Source organism: Dipteris shenzhenensis, chromosome 6 (assembly GCF_047967505.1).
Source record: "Dipteris shenzhenensis isolate YYH24624 ecotype China chromosome 6, Dip_SZ_1.0, whole genome shotgun sequence".
Taxonomy (NCBI): domain Eukaryota; kingdom Viridiplantae; phylum Streptophyta; class Polypodiopsida; order Gleicheniales; family Dipteridaceae; genus Dipteris; species Dipteris shenzhenensis.
This window is the reverse complement of record NC_141601.1, coordinates 2,243,877-2,263,525: the sequence shown is the minus strand read 5'-3', so window position 1 is coordinate 2,263,525 and position 19,649 is coordinate 2,243,877. Positions and strand designations below refer to the sequence as shown.

Sequence of the window (19,649 nt, the reverse complement as noted above, 5' to 3'; positions counted from 1 at the left end):
ATTGGAAGCATATTTTATCCCACCTGGAATGGAATGGCAGGGATTCTTTGTCGGGAAATTCCTTGAGGGCTAAGAATATTTATTGGTCCAAAGTATTTCACCCTCCTTTGGCTATACCAGAACCCAGGCATTCTTACTTTCTATCTTTCAAAGGCATTTCCTCTGTGGCGTATGTACTTCAGGATGATGGCACTCTTTTATCTTTTTCTATGGCTTCTACAAATATGGTTTGGGAGCTCATTATCGTCCTTTATGGCATCAAATTTCAGAAATGCTTCAACCATTTTTGCCGGTACCTCGGTTGGAACTTCAGAATAGGCTTGAGAATTGGACTCTACATTCTTCTTCCTCTTCAGCCCGTCCTTTGAAGCTCTCACATATCATAGTGCCTTCTTTGTATAAAGTGTTATTACTTCCGCCTTGGATTTCTAACAGAGCAAATTCTGTTTGGCATATGGATCGCCCACTAAAGTGGTGGAGAAAGCGGCTGCATCTCCTTTGGCATTATAAAGTCCCTCTTCGGCAACAGCTTTTCCTTTGGTGAGTCCTACTTGGCATTTTTCCATCTGGGCAGTTACTCGCACATAGACATATTGCTCCGGCTATTTGCCACAGATGTCTACATTCTGTCGAATCTGTTCTTCACATCTTGTGGCACTGTCCACACACTTGTTATTTCCTCGCTCTCATCCGACAGAGGCTTCGAGCGAGATTTTCTGTTGTTACTTTTGGTAGGTTCTTCTGGTTATTTGGTTTTCATCCAGCTAGACAGGGTTTTTATTTATTTTTTGTTTGGGTGCGCTACTGGGCACTGTGGACTCTATGGATAGATAGAAATCATAGAGTCTTTGGTGATCCTACTTTTCCATCTTTTGTTTTTTTCAAACGATCTCTGCGGCAATCGTTCTATGATTGCTTTCGAACTCGTTTGATTGATCATGATGTATATCTAGCTTATACTAAGATTTTCAGTTGAGTAGTAGTTACTCCACTTTGGAAGTAACTACGAATGTAATTATTTCACAGCAATAAAATATTTCTTCTCACAAAAAGAAAATGTGTGTGTGTGTGTGTGTGTACGCACATACGCACGTATATACACATGTATGTATGTACATCCACTCTAACATGGATGCTCCAAACTTTCTCAGATTACTCTAATGATGGCCATGCTTCTACTCAAATTGTGGCTTCGCTCTTACTTTTGGACTATGTGCTCTCAACCTGTTCCAACTAATGTTGAAACTTTGGCTCCTCTTACTAGGAAAGTGGCTTTGCTCTTCCTCCACTAGCTGCTCCAAGCTTTCTCCACTCTACTGTAACTATGTTTGTACTTCTGCTTCAAATATAGTTGTGCTATTGTCCCAATTGTGGCTGAACTCGGGCTCCAATTGTGGCTCCTACTCATATTGTCACTCCATTTATACGTGGGTCCGAGCTAGCTCTATTCTTACTCTTTTACACATACATCTTCATAATTTATCATGTGCTATGTGGAAGAACACACCATTTAACATATTTATTGAATGTAATAGTCTTTGTCTAAAAGTAAAACTCCCTTGAGCAAGAGATTCTGTTTTTAATCTAGTAGTTGAATTTAATCATAAACTTGACAGACTATTTGTAAAGAGCCCATGGAAAGAGTCTTGGAGACAATAGCTCCTATGATGAATGCACTACGAATGGTTTGGATAATATCAAGTTACTATTCAGATGATTCACACATGGGAGGACTTATGGAGCGTATATCTCAGCAAGTCAGTTAGCTACATTGCAGCATTTAGGAGCTCGATTTCTTTGGCATATTATAGTATTTGTCTTTTTCATTTCTCATGGATAGATCCCAAGAATTTCAAATCTAAATTTGTATTGGTACAAGGTCAAACTCTGTTAAATTCTATGAACACACCTGATGAGAATGCTGCTTCTTTAAAGATTTCGGAGAGGGTAACTGAAGAGATCAACCTAAAGAGTCTCTTCAAGATACCTGCTACAGAGGCTGTTCAAAAGATTAGTATAGCCAAAAATGTATTGGATTCTTGGAGTGAGGTTTATCTACAAGTTCGTGAACGTATTGAAATTGGTGGATGTGATCCAAGGTGCTAATTTTCAATTGTTTCAATGCTTGATTATAGCTCAAAGATGTGTCTAAATCAAATGCAAATTTTAATTTTAAAATCGTTTCTCTTTATAGATGGGAGTTTGACAGAAAGCGACTTTTTGAGCACACAACATACATGTCCTCTATTTGTGTTAGTCTCTTGAATGTCGTGGAGGTTGTGAATGACTTCCTAAAGTTTCTTGGCCCCGAGTTGAAAGCTGTCACAGGAGACACTCAAGGAATCGATGCCGTGATTCAGGTACTATTAGCCTTTAAATGAAACATCCCTCTACATGATCAATCCTTGAATTTGGCAAAATCCATGTAAAGTTCCATTATTTAACAATCTTGAAACCTTTCACATTGAAAGAGCAAACAACATCGCTCTGTTCTTAGCATTTTTATTCTTGTGTTGTTTTCAAGCTTTAAGACAATAGCTATACTACTAAGTCCTTGTTTATGTAGACTCAATTCTATGCTCAAATATTCAAAGAAATCCATGCAAAGATGATGTTGTGAAACAAATTACAAAATTCAATGGCAAATAAATGAGACTACCGTTAGACTCGTTTGTGGGGTGTCACAATGTTTTTTGTGTTGTGTGGATTTAAGGAATTGGGTAATATTGCATCAATTGACACTTGTGTCTCATGGGGCTCCTTTTCTCCCCTCCCATGGAGGATATCATCTTCTCAAGAAGAAAGATCCTTCATGCATCTTTATTTTTTTGTTTTTCCATGAAAAAGATTTCTATTAAGTATGAATAAAACTTGTAAGAGCAAGCTCAAGGCAGAAATACATCATGAGAATATAACACCCTAACGGGGCGATAAAAAGCTCCTCAGTACGAGATAGAAAGTATCCAAGGTTGAGGCTGAAAATGCCATCTAAACCTTGTTATGGACTCCATTCCTGAAGGAAAATAGCCCTCCTGGTAGAAGCTGCCCAAGCGGACCCTTGCATACTCACCTAAATGGCCATGAGTGTGTATACTGTATCTAACCAAATATTTTCCATCGTGTGAGAAGGGTGGACTTGAGATCAGCCAAGAGAATACTCAGGTATGTCAAGGGAAGCCTGACTCATGGGATGGAGTATTAAATAAGCATTCATAAGAAATTGTGAGGTTTTACTGATAGTGATTGGGAAAGATGCTTAAATGTTCGAAGGAGAACTTATGGATATTACTTCAACATTGGATCTGGTCTGATATCATGGAGCAATAAGAACAAAAGGACCATTGATTTTCCTCTACTACGAAAGTCAAAATATAGAGCATACACTAATGTAGCCTGTGGGGCTGTCTAGTTGAGGAGGATCTTAAATGATGCTCGACTTATTCAAATCAAAGGTCTATTAAATTGGCCAATGATCCTGCATTTCATGGTTGGAGAAAGCACATTGAGGTGCAACATCACTTTACACGTGAAAAGGTATTGAGCTTATTCATTGTCCAACAGAAGATGAGATGGCTGATATCCTAACCAAACCTCTTGCTAAAATCAAGCAAGAGAAGTTATCCAACTTGATGGGCATGAAGCCTAATTCCATATTCATCAAGGCGAGTGTTGGAATAAGTGATGAACTATGAGTTTTGTAGTTACTCTTGGGGTAAATTTGGGTTAGATTAATCAAAGGTCAAAAAGATGGTGGTAGACCCCAGGTTCTAGGATAGGACATCCATGTGTTATGTCATGGAAAGGGGCTTGATATGTTCAAGGGGAAACATGATGTGACAAGCTTCCACATACATCCATCAAGTACAAAGGGGATGATTTCCACATGGCACCATTCCATTGGTGCATCTCTTGCGGCCTCGCCTCATGTCACATACACATCCACTCACCATCTGACTCCCTCTAGGGCAGCCAATTAGATGCGAGTATTGCATCTAGTGCATGTATTTGATGAATTCTGATTGGGCATCTTGTGGGGTGGAATGTGTCATCAACATGATGCAGGATGTTAAATTCATGGAATACCTGGGGCTAGATATGGCTGAGGATCAGTTCCGTTTGACTCAAGAAGATGCACATAAGATCTTTAAAGAGCCTTTCAGAGAGATCTTGACATCCCAAGAGCGGGAGCAGAACATAGGGCCACTCAATCAACTTGGATGCCACCCATGCCCACCTTAAATGCAAGATATTTTAGCATGATTACCATATGCTTCATGCATCAATTTGAAGTAAGTGTAATGTATGCTTCAATGAAATGTGTTTTTTTTTTTTTGCGCAAAAAGTAGTGCTAGTTATATTGCTTGAAAACGAGAGTACAAGAAGGCCTAAAGGCCAGCGGGCTGTAATCACAAAACGGATACAGCCCGTGGTAACAAAATAATTACAAGCCTCTCAGGGCATAATCATTTGAGTGTGGACAAACAGCCACGGTGGGGGGGAGTAATGCCACTGAAGACTCTGAGCAGAGTGCTGGAAGAACAGCTCTTGATGGTCCCAGTTGCGAAGGAAGCGCCGTCGCTTCTCCTTCCCTGCCCGGGTCTCCCCCTAAATCTGATCCCATTGACCCTTGAGCGTGTGAATGATCGTGCTCCAGATGTCCGCTAGGGTTTGGGTAGCAGAGGAAACCTGATCTCCTAGGGTCTGCACACATCTAAAAGTCCAGATATGCCAGCCTACAATACTCCCTAAGATCTCCCAAACTGGGTGCCGAGTCATCGCTCCTACATCTGTCTCTGTCAGATGCCAAGGGAAGCTGTCCATGTATGCCCAGGTCGCCTACGTGATGAAGAAAACTGAATCCTGCCGGGAGAACTCATAAGCCAAGTGATGTCCCATCTCGATGCTGCACCAGCAAACGGCTCCCCAAGTGACCGGTCCTAGCTCGGGTGCAGCCCTCGCTAAGATCCCCATGACTCCCTTCCACACTTTCTGAGCATGCGAGCAGCTCCAAAGGCAGTGCTTCAGGGACTCCTCCTGAAAACACATCTGGCAGTGCCCCTCCTGCCCCATCTGCCTCAGCCATCTCCCAACTGGTAGCCCCTTGTCGACCACCATCCAAAGAAAATAAGAGATCTTCCTCGGCCGCCAACTTGCCCAAAGAGTCTTCCAAAATGTACGAAGAAAAACCAGAGATATCCCTTGGGCATACCAACTATGTGCTTGGGTGGGTAGCTTGCGCTGGAGAGCCCCAAGAGCACGCCTACCGGTACGCGCACTATATGAGAAGAAGGGGGTAGGGTTATCTGAGGTCTCCAGTGGTGGCCAGCGCCACTCCCCTGGGTCCCACTCCACCTCTGTCAAGGAGCGACCCTCCCAAATCCAGAGTCTCTAGTCCTGGTCCTGAACAATCAGGGGGTCTATATGCCACGCTTTCCCTTGCAGCCCTATGATGCGAAGGCGCTGCCAGGGAAGCTGGGGGTCGATCACGGCCTCTCTGCTCTGGAGACGGCTACCATCGGCGACAGAGAAGAAGTGGATCGAGGAGTCCGAGAAAAGGCCTGCAACCACCAAAGGAATGCCGCGGGGTGTGAACTGCCCTAGCCACCTCTCATCTCCTGGGAAGAGCTGTCTGGTGATCACTGGAATCCTCCAACCTGCAGGAATGGCAGCATCGATCTCCGCTCGCCAAGCCTGGATCCCACGTGCCGTACCTACTGCTGCTGCCAGCTCGCCTGGGCCCAACTGGCTATAGACGTCCCTCCAAACCCGGAGCGAGCGTGCAGGCCCACGCGCCCAAAGCGCCCATGGGATATGGGATCTCTCTCCAAGCTGGCGACCTGTATCATCTGTCACCTGGCTGCTCCAGATCAAGGGCTGTCTGTCTACCTCCTCTCGGCAGATGGGGGGAACCTGAGAGAGGCTGTGCCGCAACTTCCTCCAGACCGAGACGAGGCCGCGGAGGAAGGGGGAACGGGGCTGAGTCAGCGGGGCTGAAGTGAAAATCCACCGGAGAGACGGCTGCCAATCGCCCCCTCTCTGGGGGATGCACGCGTTGAGACCATGCTGAAGCAAGAGCTTCCACGTCTGCCCTCCTGGGGTCAAACCGCAGATGACTAACTTGCCAAGTAATGCCTGACTCTGCAGTTTTGGATCTATGATGCCAAGACCGTCCTCTGTCTGAGGGAGAATGACCGTCTGCCAGGCGACCCAGGCTCTGGTGGTGCCGGAACCATCTGAGCCAGACCACAGAAAGTTCCACACCAGTCTCCTCAGCTGGGCTACGCACGATCTCGAGAAACACCAGCAAGAAGCCACGTACCAAGCAGTGGCTAGAAGGACCTGATTGACCACAAGGGCCCTGCCTGCCAGAGATAGCCGAGCTGTGCTCCAGAAGGCTAGCTTCCGTCGTATGGAAACTAGGACCGGTAGGAACTGCTGAGCCGGCGTGATATCCAGCCCTACCTGGAATCCCAGGTAACGTGTCGTCTGTCCTCTAGGGATCCAGCGAAACCCCAGGAAAATACCCCACTGTGAACTGGCTCCCGGATCCGTAAGAAAACCAACTGACTTATGCCAGTTGATTTTCGCCCCAGTGGCAAGGCAAAAAACCTCTAAAGACAGTCTCACTCGCTCCAGTGACTCGATATCATCCTGCACATACAGGGCCCTGTCGTCTGCATACTCGGAATCCAGAAGTTCTACATCATCCTGAATAGGAAGGCGCATCCCTCAAAGACCAGTGGTACGGGCTCGTAGGAAGTGAGTCATGGCCTCCACAAAAAATAGGAAGAGGTAGGGCGCAAGCGGGCAGCTCTGACGTACCGAGCACTCGAGGGTGAATCTCTCCCCCATCCTGCCACTGATGATAACCTGGCTGGAGGCCGATCTGTAGAGGCTAGCAATACCTCTGATCCACTTGTTCGGGAAACCGAACCGAGAAAGTATGCCCTCCAAGAAGGACCAGTCTACCCTGTCGTACGCCTTTTCAAAGTCAAGAAGGAGTATGGCAAGGTGCTAGCCACTATGCTGGGCCCACTCCGTCACCTCTGAGAATGTGAAGATGTTGTCCAAAATGCTGCGATCTTGGACAAAACCGGTATGGGTGTCATGGATCAAGTCATGTAGCAAGGGTCGGATGCGGCTACTGATCATCTTGGCGAGGATTTTATAGGCAGTCAGGAGGAGGGTGATAGGGCACCACTGTCTGATCTCCTGACGGTCCCCCCCTTTGGGGATGAGGCAAATCAAGCATGTCGCAAGGCTCTCTGGCATCTGTCCATTGGAGAAGATATGCTGGAAGGCTGCAAGCAAGGGCTGGTGGATCTGCTCCCAGAAGGTGGTGAAGAAAGCTCTAGAGAGCCCATCCTCACCTGGGCATTTCTGCCCATCAATATCGCTCACAGCATCCTGCATCTCTGCCACGGTGAATGGGGCGAGAAGGGTTTCACTCATGCTAGGCTGCACGAGCGACGGCGTATACCTCTACACCTCCTCCCTATATCGGCGGGCACGAGGGTCTGGGGGCTCCTGCTGGAACAGGGATCTGTAGAAATCTGTCGCCAAGTCCCTGACCTCGTCTGGATCTGTCCTGACACTACCATCCTGCGCTCTAAGAGATCGGAGTTATTCCCATGTTGACCTCTGGCCATGAGTCCTGAAGAACTCTCTGCACATCCTGTCGCCTTTCCTAGCCCAAAAGGACTTGGAAGCATGAAACGAGAACTCTGAGCGTCGCTGGGTGATCTCCTCTAACATGGCTCAGGCTCTAACCTCCTGTCGTCTGAGCTCCTCAGAGCCTGGAGAAGACTGTTGCATCCGCTGTATCGAGGCAAGGTCTCGTCTGAGACCCCTCTCCTTCGCCCACCACTGCTGCCTAGTCGCCTCCTGCTGACATATGAGACTAGACTCGGCAAGAACCTGAGCTACCTGAGCTGCCATATCCCCCATGGGGTCCCAATCCTGCTCCCACAGGTCCACTATCCTACTGCGAACCGTTGCTCTGGAGTAGATGGAGTCTGGAATCCGGCACGAGCGGGGAGGTAAGGAATGAGAGGCTGAGTCCAGGACTAGGATGACTGGGGCATGGTCAGAGAGGGTCATCCCTGGAACCACCCTTGACTCTCCACCTCTGCCTATCGCCCAATCACTGACATAGAAACGGTCCAACCGCTCCAAAAGTCTGCCTCCCTCCCTCCTGTAACCCCAAGAGAAGTCCAGGCTCCCTGTCCATCTGCAGACCTGGTGGGGGGGATCCTGAGTTGCCTGGATGGGGGCCATCTGAGGTTTTGTCCTCGTGAAGTGAGGGCAAGAGCGCGCCTGGTGCCCGAAGCCGTGGCATCTCAGACACTGACCTGGGCGACCAGTGACCATAATGCGCTGCATCACCACACCTGTGTCCGTCTCAATCTCGAACTCCGAGGGGATACTCTGCGGATCTAGGACTGCCACTTTGACACGTGGCACCCCTTGGGTTGCCGCCGCATCAACGAAGGTGTTCTACATGAGCCAGCCAAAGTGCGCCCCCAAGTCCTTGATGATCGGGCGAAGCTCTGTTGCGAGGCCTGGGAAGATGAGGGTAACTGGATGGCGGGGAATGCGGAAGCGGGCATCGAAGTCCGCTACACTGAAACCCCTATACCATGGGACCATAAGGATGATCTTCCCACCTACAGAGGTAGGGGACCGTCTGACCATATCGCTCGCAGCCTGTGTTGAGGAGAGCTTGAGCCAAAAGATACCATGTCCCATGAGTGTGACCTCCTCAATGTGGTTGTCCTCAAGGTAAAGGGTGGACTGCAACGAGTCCCTGATGTCTGCTCATGAAGGGTTGTAGCCAATGACTCTCCCATAAACGGACGTCTGGGAAAAGTCAGTGGCGGCCTGCTTCACCAAGGAGACCTGATGCTCTGTCAGTGTTATGCGGTAGGCTGAAGGAGGGGGGGGGGTCTTTGATCCCATAGTACCAAACAGCTTCATAGATTACACATAGTTTTTTTTTAAAGTCACAAAGATGGTACTTAGGACATGAGTGCCAAAGTAGCTTTGTTACACTTTTTTTAACACTTTTGGGAAGCAATATTCTGTTGGACTGAGAACTACAAAGCAAGGATTTATCTGCAAACCTTGTGATGTGATACCTTAATCATGACTTCAACCTATGCAACTCTTTGATCGTGGAGGTCAGTGGGTTCCTAGCTCTGTCAGCATCTTATATAAATTCTAAGTCACAAGACTAGAATGCAGTCCTTTTTATTCATACTCTCATTTTCATTTGAGAGGAGATGAGACTCCCTAGTAGGATAGAGTAGATTCTTAGGCAACCTCTAGGAGGAGAGAGGATATATTCTATATATTCTCAAACAAGCTCTACTCAGAATTCCTCTATTTGGATTGAAAGACATCCGGTTGGCTGAAAGCTGAGAAAAGATTGAGCTCTATGGGATAGAGGTATTGCTTGCTCCATCCAAGGCTTGTTTCACTTTGCTATGATCTTTGAAACAGCATATTCATTTCAAGTTACAAGCTCTGTAGGTCTCGAGCCAAATCCTACTTACTAACCCTCCTCAAGATGCTTCTTTGCTAGGCTGCTCACCTCAGTCCACAACCTTGCAATTTCTCTGATCCAAGCTTACTCTACACCTAGAGCTACCCTCTGAAGAATTTTGGGACGACTTGGTCCAGAAATGAAGGAGAATTCGACGAAAAACCAGTCGTTTTTAAGAGAAGACATAGCTTTCATAGTTGAAGAAGATGCTGCTGCCCCGGGTAGTGTGACACGCCATTTCGCCTCAGATTTGTATTGAGTCTTCTCTTACTAGGTACCTTTGATTGCGCAGCAAATGCCCCAATCTTGATGCTATGTGGAGTGAGGTAGCAATCCTTCTGCAAGCATTTCTTGACTATTTTTTTGAAAATAGATGCTACACTAAATGCTAAGTTGATGCTTGAGGAGTTAGAATTCAAATCAGAGATTTAGAGAGTTTTTTTTTTCAGATCAGAGAATGCTCTTTGAAGTCCAAACATAAGGCTGTCTATTCTCATTAATTGGCTGCAAATCTGAAACATTTGAGGGAGAGCCATTCTCAACATGTGGCAAGCCATCTGAACTATGAGAAGTAGAAGGGGAAGCATCAAGAGACTCCGTCTCATCATCCTCAAACTGGATGATGTCCAAAGAGGTGTCATCGTATGGTGGCAAGTCTGCACTAGCAGGCTGCATGCACTCATTCTCAGCAAAGAGAACATCTCTGCTGATTATTACCTTCCTGGTAGCGAGATTATAAAGCCTAAATCCCTTGCTTTCAGTGCTATACCCCACAAAATGCATTTGACACTCTTGTCATCGAGCTTTGTCCGATGTGCATGTGGAACCAAAGCATATGCCACTAAGAGCCAAAAATTCTGAAATGACTAACCTTTGGCTTAAAGCCATACAAAGCCTCAAATGGAGTCACATTAACCAAAGCTTGGGTAGGACATCTGTTCTGAATATAAGTGGCTGTCACAACTGCTTCTCCCCAAAAAGCCTTTGAGACTCTCTTGAATTTCAGCATGCATCTCGTCATTTCCATGAGAGTACGAATCTTCCTCTCAGGGAGTGGATTCTGCTGTGGTGTGTAAGGGCATGTCAAGTGATGTTTAATCCCATGCTGCTTCAAAAAATCCTGGAATGCATGTGACATGTGCTCTCCTCCTCTATCTGAGTTGAGTGTTCCAATTCTAGAATTGGTTTGGTTCTCAGCCATAGCTTTGAACTCCTGAAACCAATAGAACACCTCAGATTTTTCCTTCATGAGAAAGAGCCATGTGAACCTAGAGAAGTCATCTATAAAGGTCACAAAGTACCTTGCTCCTCTATGCGTGGGAATAGTCATGGGGCCACATACATCACTGTGCACTATCTGCAACACTCTGGTTGCCTTGACCCAATTCTTGCCTTGTTTACTGAATGGCAAGCGATGCAATTTGCCAAGTGCACACCCCTCACACACTTCATTTGCTGGTTGCTGTAATTTTGGCATTCCCTGAGTCATATTATTGTTGTACAAGTAGGACAATGCCTTGTGATGGACATGTCCAAACCTGGCATGCCATAAATCAGCCTGTGAAGTGTTTGCTACAGCCAATACCTTCTGATCATAAAGCTGAGCATCAAGCTTGTATAAGCCTCTGTCATATGTGCCTATTGCTACAACCTCATACCCTTTCTTTGGATCCTTGATCCTGCATTGGTTATCCTGAAATTCGACCAACATATGCTGATCATGGGCAATGTTTGAAACTGAAATCAGATTTTGCCTCAAATCTGGAACATACCAAACATCTCGGATTTACTTAACTTTCCCATTATCAAGCTGAATAGGAATGTGCCCAACTCCGATGATGTCTTGAGAAGCATCATTGGCACACGTAACCTGTCTGCCATGAATAGGTGTGATGCTCTCAAACCACTCCTGGCGAGGAGTCATGTGCTTAGTAGCACCACTGTCGATATACCATGTATCACTTGCAACAAGGGAAGCATCCCCTGATTGATTTTCAGCATTCAAATCCCCCTTGGCATCCATCTTCTCATTAACTGGAGCAAACACAAAATCTCTAGCACCTTGGGCAAGATGAGCTTCACCATGTGCATCTGAAGCACGAGTTTCAGTGGGGGCAACAAAATTACTGCTACAGCTGTCCCTTTGCCTCTTCTTTTCATTGGCAATCCTTTTCTGACACTCTGCGATGTAATGCCCTGGCTTCTTGCAATAATTGCATTTGCCCTTTTTCTGATTTTTTCTTGAACTGCTTGCATTCCCCTCCTTGGGCTGAGTTGTATGGCTGTGTTTTGGCTCAAACTTTTTTTGAAATTTGCCTTTTCCACCCATGGCAAGCACTTGCTCACCCTGACGAGAGGCTTTGGCAAAATTTGAGCATCTCTCCTCTTCCTGCAACAAAAGCCCAACTAACTCATCAAACGAGAGTGGGGCTGCCCTGAGAACAATGGTCAATGAAGTGACGAATGTGCCATATGAGGGCGCTAAGCTATTGAGAGTAATGGAGACAAGCTTCTTGTCTTCTATTTCCTCATCAATACTTGCGAGCTGATCATGTAGATCAATGATTCTGGCAATATGATCAGTGATGGCCTGGCCTTCCTGCATCTCGAGATCCTTGAGTTGATTTTGTCAAGGCAATGGCCCTTGCCTCATTCTTAACATGATACATGTTTTCCAATCTTTCCCATGCTGCCTTTGCATCCTTGCCTCTTCACATTTGTGGCAATCAAAAACATCGCTTGGGCACTGCGGCAGTCAAACTTCTTCTGCTCCTCCGTCAATGATATGGGACTAGCAGGAGGGACTGTAGCAATCTGCTGTCTGCCTGTAGTTTTGACCCGAAGAAGCTGTGCTGGATGTAGATGAGCCTCCTGGCCTCACCTCATCCCCACTAACAATATCCCACAAGCCCTTACCAGCCAAGATGCTCTTAAGCATGAATGACCACAAGGCATAGTTTGGTCCATCCAGCTTGTCACCCTCGGACAAATTGCCAAAACTGTCTAAAAGAGTCAACATGATGCAAAATGGGATACCCACAAGCTACAAATGTACCTGCAAAAAGAACTACAAGTCCCAAAAGTGCAACTGGCTGCAAATGTGCCTGCAAATCCAAAACTAATACTGGCTGTAAATGAAAAGTACGACTGGCTGCTTTGAAATGCCACCGACTGCACAATGCAATCACTGCAAAAATGGCATCAACCAATCACTGCACTTTGCTGCAATCGGAAGTGCAATCCCAAACTGAAAATGCACAACCCAAATCTGAAAGAGCACACCCACGAGTGATCAAATGCATCCAACGGAGCTCAAAAGCATTCACAACTGTAAAGTAACTGCAAATGCGCCAACAATGCAGAGTATCTGCAAATGCACCTGAGAGTGCAAGAGTATGGGCTGCAAAAACAGTCCCGAAGCGAAATACACAGCTCAAAACACTTACTGAAAGTGCACCTTGGCCCAAAACACCTGCAAAACAGTCCACTGACTGTATGGGCAAGCTGGAGATGACAAAGGAGCTGAAGTGAGCTGTTTGGAGCTGAATGAAGCTGTCGGGAGTACTTCTGAACACAATACATGTGTAGAGAAGAGCCTGGAGAAGTATGGAGACGCCTGGAGCTGCTGGAACACACCCGAGAGAGAGTGGAGCTCAAAAAGGTCTAGATCTGAGTAGAAACGCCCAAAAACAGCCGAAAAACTGCACGAACTGCCTTCTAACAAGTCGTACGGGCTTGATCAAGTTCCGACAAGTTGTACGGACTCACGGCACTGTTGCGCAACTGTACGAACAGATTTGTACAGACTATACGGACGGGGGGGGAAAAGTTTTTTTTTCCCCCCCACCTGAAATGGTGCGGGACAGGCTTGTTTGTATGCGGGCAGCTCTGAAATTTCAAAAAACATTGAAATCGGACCTCAAAAGGTCAAAAAACAGCCGTTGGACTGTTGGAGCTACCTCAAGCAAAAGCTGGAGAGCTGAATGCTGGAGAGCTGAATGTTAGAACCAGGAACGCGCACTGGGGCACCAAGCTTGCGGGAGTCTGGAAGCAAGCGCAGGAATGGGCTCTAGAGACGGAAGGGCTCTGATACCAAATGTAGGAATAAAGTGGAGACAGGTTGTGAACACAAGTGAGCAAGAGTGCACACACAAGAAAGCTTCAATAGAAATGTTCAAATGAAACAATACAAGTACTTGGTATATATAGTACCCAAGTACTACTGGTCAACCATAGGGTTGACTTTATGCCTACAACACCATATCTTTGTAATCTCTTACACAAGGTAAAGAAGACCCCAGTTAAGAGGTTGTGGGAGAAGCCAATTGGTTATGATTATGCCAAACAATTAGGTTTTTCAGAATTCTTATCTTGCAATTTGCATCTATATGGTGAAGGTGATTTTTTTATTTAGACAGATTGACTTTTTGTAAAGGGATTTGACACTGCCATTAATTTGGTAAGACCTTCCTAAATGGATTTTAAACTGAAAATAGATAAGTTTGAAGGAGAGGGGTTCCACACTTGGCAAACAAAACTGAAGTTTATTCTCATGAAAAAGGGAATATGGAAGGTAGCAAATGGCAAAGAAACTAAACCTACAACTAGAGAAGGAGAAGCTTCATGGCTTCCAAAAGATGAAAAAGCTCTTGCTATAATTGCTCTTGGTCTGAGTGATTCCTTTATTCATCACATTGATAGATGTGAGACTGCTCATGCTGCATGGACTCATCTTGAGCATGTGTTTGGAGCACACGGAAGATGCTTTAAGTATAGCTTGCTTATCAAGTTTTTTGACTTAAGATTGGATAGGGGGGAGACCATCTCTTCACATCTAAATTCAATGAAGAGCATTTTGACAGTTATCTGGCATCAAGTTTAATTACTTAGAAGTCTCAATAAAGAATATGGCACTATTGTAACCACACTCACCAATATTTCAAAGATAAGTCTGGTGGAAATTGAAGAATCACCCTTGAAGGAGGAGAGAAAGATCAAACAAAGAAGTGATTACAAAGAAGGGGCATATTTGGCCAGAAGCAACTTAAGCAACTTCAAGGGAAAGAGCAAAATGAAATGTAACTTTTGTGGCAAACCTGGACACTTTGAAAAGGAATGTTATGCCAAAAAGAGATGTTCAACCAATCTTGTTAAGGAAGCAGAAACTGAAGAAGAAGAAGAACCAGAGAATGTCAAAACTCAAGCTCTCACTGCTTACAACACCCAAGTCAAATCTGACAAGAATAAGGATCCATAGGTTTTCCGAGTTATGCGTGTATGAGGTCAATAATGGTTCTCTGCCATGGATAGTCCATCCTTAAATGATTGTTAGTCTTTTTGAGATTTTTCCTTGTTGGACTCATTGGGTTTTACATACATAGTCAGTGTCCATCTCCCAGTTGTAAACCAAGAATCCTATGAGTGAGTTACAGGTTGGGGCCATGAGTGACATGATAGTGGGCAAGCCATGGAGCATCCCATGTACTACTACTAAGGGATGAGGTCATCAATTTGTGAGGGGGAATGAAGGGGCAAATTGATGTGTGTGTGTGTGTGCCTATGGGCTTGGAGTCCTATGCAAGAAGTGTGTGAGTGTAGGTGTGCTAGAAGGTTCTAGTTAGGTGTGTCAGGTTGGTGTGATGAGTGAGTGATCATAGGAGGTGATTGATTGAGATAATCATGCATACAGAGAGCCCCTATTGGCTATTCCTCTAACATTGGGGACCACCCAAACCATCCTCCCTCCCCTTAACCCATGCTTGACCCTCCTCCCATGTGCACTTACCGCAGAGCAGTCGTGGGCCCTCTTGGGCAAATTTCTCTTCTCCTTTGGTGTATAGCAAGTCTGTCCCCTCTTTCTCTACTCCTCTGCTCTGGTCCACCAACTGTCCTTTCCCTCCATTGTTGGTCCTTTTGGACGAATTTCTTTTGTCCTGTAGCCTACTGCAGGTCTGCCCCCTATGTCCCTTCTCCTCTACTCTGGTCCCAACTGTTTTTTCCCTCCATTTTTTAAAATTTGGCCCTGTAGGGCATTTGGGACTTGGGCGAGATGCCCGGGTCACTTACAGAGGGTCTCATACACCTTATCCCGAAAGGAGGTTGCAGAAATTTAGTGTCGCAGTGAAGGCCTATTACACTTTTGGGGGCTTGTTACAAGATTCTGGCCAAAGCAATAAGCCTCCGATTGCAGCCCCTTCTCCCAAATCTTATTCATGACACTCAGACGGGATTTGTGCATGGCAGAAGCATTTTTTATAACATTTTATCCTTTTGGGAAGCTTCAGACTAGGCCATGCAGAGCGGCCAGAATCTAACCATTCTACTCTTGGATTTTGAGAAAGCTTGACATAGTAGATTGGGGTTTCTTGGAGGGCACCCTTCTACGTTTTGGCTTTACAGATGCTTGGATCAGAGGTGTTTCCTCTTTGTACAGATCAGCCCACAGCCAAGTACTTATTGGTGGGGTAAGGGGTGAGAGATTTCAGATTTCCAGATCAGTCCGTCAGGGATGCCCCCTCGTTCCTTTTCTTTTTTTGTTTGTGGCTGAAGCTGTGAGTATCTATATTAGATCTCAAGCTGACATCTTTGGGCTGAGACTTCCTATCAGAAGGGAAGAGGAGCTACTTGACTATGAGTTGGTAGATGACACAACAGCTTACTTGGATGCCACACTTCAGACGCTCACTTCTTTCAGGACAGCATTGGATTTATTTTGCTTGGCAGCGGGGGCACGGATAAATTGGCATAAATCCAATGGCTTTGGGATCAGTGATGAGTACACTCCAGCTTGGGGGCTTGACATAGGATTCACTTGGGTTCAGAGGGGTGTGCCAGTCAGGTATTTGGGCTGCCAGGTCAACTTGGATATTTCTTCCATGCAACAGTTTGCTCCCGTGTTGGAGAGCATCAGGAGGAAGCTCCTTTTTTGGAGCTCAGCCAAGCTGGATCTTGCCTCTAGAGTTGTGGTGGTCAACCAGGTTCTCTTGGCCATGGCTTGGTTTGTTTGTTCATGCTGGTGCCGTTCTAGGGATTGCATCGTTCAGCTTAGGAGACCGATCATAAATTTTCTTTGGAGTGGGCTTGATGGTACAGCAGATGCATTAGCCAGGGTGGCTTGGGAGACCCTCATCCTTCCTACACAGGAAGGGTGTCTCAATATTATTGATCCAGATTTACAGTGCAGAGCTTTACTCTGCAAGATGGTGGTGCGGGGACTTATGCCAGGGCAGGAGCCGTGGAAGGCATTTTTTATTAGTAGCATACAGACGTGCACACCTTCTTCACGTGGAGTTTGGATGGGCAGTGTTAGGTGGATTTTCACCGCAGCACACCTTAGGTCTCTTTCGTCCCCTCTCATGGTTGCCATCCTGAAAGCATGGGCCAGTTTCAGGAGCACTCTTCGGAGGATTCCCCCTTCCTCTCGTGAAGAGATTGATAGGCAACCGATCATGTGGAATGACATTATATTGGATGATCTTGGCAGACCACTTGGTGCTTCACTCTACATGCAATGGTCCAGGTGGGAGAGGGGCCCTACCTCATCATTGGGTCATGGAAAGCTTTCCGTAGACTTCCAGAGGAGACCAAATCTCACTTGACAGGACTTCTCAGAGGGAGTGCAGGGAGGATCTTGTAGATTGAGGTAGCCTTCCAGCGGATTGGGTAGACACAGATGATATGCCACTCACTTGCTCCAGTTGGGTGGGTGCTTTTACGAGAGGGGGTGTTCCTCTTTAGGTTTTGGCCTTTCAGGATGCACATGAGGATGCCTTGGTTTTTGGTGTGCATCATGGTGACAGACTGTTTAGGTCCATAGAGAACATCTTGCGCCCTCGTTGCCTTTTTGCTCTGGAGACGATTCAGCATTGCTTATGGGATTGCAGACAGGTGAGGATGATTTGGATGGGGGTAGCCTAGATTTTCAGTCACTTTGCTCACTCCCCATTCTTTATGACATGGGGCTCAGTGGCTTGGCTTTCTCTTACGGGGCCTCAGGTATTCTATGAGAGACTTGACTCTTCTCGGGCTATTTTGATTCGTCATCATCAGGTTGAGTCCTGTTCTTTGGATGTGGTACCACACCTTCCTTTTGCAGCTGTACATGCCTCTGTGGATACCTCTTGGGAGATTTTAGCGAGCATAGCAGCCTGGCATATCTGGAGAGCCAGATGCACAGAGGCATTGGAGGGAACTCAGGTTCATCCCTCGCACACATTGGCTAGTATCTGGACAGACATCTGGACAGACACCATACATACCTTGATGGCCGTATGGACGAGTATGCAGGGAGACTCCCGTGCAGCCTCGGCTAGGAGGGCTTATTTCTTCAAGGAATGGAAGGATTCTCCTTTCTATTCTTCTCTGAGACTCTTACAGGGTTGAGGTGGCACTTTCAGCCTTAGCCTTGGTTGTTTTCCACCTCATTTTGAGGGGGTTTATTTATCCTCATGTTTTCATGATGTATTCCGCTTTGAGCTTGCTCTCGCGGGTTTTTTCTCTTACTTAATAGAAGTCTCTTTCTTGGAAAAAAAAAAGAGAATCCTTGTCTTAATGGTCATTGCTTGCAGTTGAAAATAGTATCTGCTAGAAAAAGTAAGTTTTTGTAGGTTTTGAACTGATTTGAGGCCTTATATTATTATATGCTATAGAAAGTCATTGCGATGGTGGAGAATGTGGAGAAACTTCCATTCAATGCTTTTGACAAAAGTTATGCTTTGCAATGGTCTGCTACGATGTCAAACTTCAATATGGACAAAGATAACATTGAACACTTAACCAAAGCCTTTGTTGACACGTCTTTCAAGAAGCTTCGTAGTGCAGAAGGTATGCTATGTAGAGCAAGATTCATGCGGGTAGCTTATCAATAAAATATTTCTGATGTATCAGAGTTTCAAACTTATCAAACAACATCAACAGATTGATGCATATATAAGTTTGATCCCAACTGCAGCATCACTTCATATGTCCAAAACCACAGTGTATCAAGCTTTAGAATATTAAAAGCTAAGTTTTAGGGTTTCTGCTACTAGGACACCTTGTTATATATGAGTACTAACCACTTTTTTGGGGGAGACACATGTTTTCACTATTTCCTGATGCTTGCAAGAGATTCTGCATATTTCAGGAGCTCTTGACCTTTTACAGAATTTCAAGTCAATAAAAAGTGAAGGTGCCATTAATAAGCAGATGAGGGACAAGTTCAATGATATTCTTGCCCAGGTGAACAAATATTGTCAATTTAATATCAGCATAATTTGTCTCCATGCTTTTTATTAATTCAAATAAAAATGATAACTTCATCCTTGAACATACATAGACATGGAATATAAAACTCAAGAGCTGAATGCTATTTTTGGGTCCAATACGCAAGAAGATAATAAGAAAATAAAAATAGCTTCAAACTATTACCAGAACTCACAGATACCCTGTTGTTCCCCTCTCTAGAATCATTAATTTAGAAACCCTTGAGAAGCTTTTGACGTATGCTTGGCATTGCAGTAGAGCTGGCATCAGTTTTTTACTTACATTTCAGTGCTCTTATGGTGTGTCTTTGAATGGTATTGTTACTCATAGACTCTAACATTTCCCTGGTATTGCTATAATGCTGAGGTGCCCTGAACGTTGTTTATAATGGATCTAACAGTTTCTGAAAGAAATAGAAACAACACGGGAGATCTTTGAGTGGAATACAACTACTCCTTCTGTAACATGCAACCAGGTAACATAATTTATTGTGTATGATGTGTCATCTTAATGAATGCTGAGTGGTTTCGTCTATGACACTGCAATGTGGAAGCACCTTGCTAGCCCGCACATGCATGTGCACGCACATGATACTGCAGTGAAACAAAATTTGAAGTAAGTAATTAATTCGCATAAGCATCGCTGTGAAGCTTCCACCATGGGCACACATAAAATCTGCCAATAATGATTCATCAACCATTGACTCAGGCCCACTCAGAACCAAACTAATCTATAATAATCAGTGGAGACCCAAAAATACCTATCTTGCTGCTAAGAACCAAGATAGAGTTTCTTGTAGTATTAATAGACAAGACAAGAGTCATGTAAATCACTAGAAGACTGCAAGCAATAGTCTCTGCCT

The 19,649-nt window shown here is 45.4% G+C and overlaps 1 protein-coding gene across 1 annotated transcript in view; it reads left to right on the top strand.

Annotated features, from left to right (window-relative positions):
• Positions 1-1,634: 1,634 nt before the first annotated feature.
• The window catches only part of LOC147900632 (dynein-1-alpha heavy chain, flagellar inner arm I1 complex-like), a 714,561-nt gene continuing 696,546 nt past the window's right edge, over positions 1,635-19,649 (top strand). Inside the window, exons 1-6 of the mRNA XM_087375690.1 lie at positions 1,635-1,757; positions 1,936-2,099; positions 2,195-2,360; positions 18,193-18,367; positions 18,669-18,763; positions 19,188-19,262. Coding sequence (XP_087231816.1) covers positions 1,635-1,757; positions 1,936-2,099; positions 2,195-2,360; positions 18,193-18,367; positions 18,669-18,763; positions 19,188-19,262 — 798 coding nt within the window. The remainder of the gene's footprint in view (positions 1,758-1,935; positions 2,100-2,194; positions 2,361-18,192; positions 18,368-18,668; positions 18,764-19,187; positions 19,263-19,649) is intronic.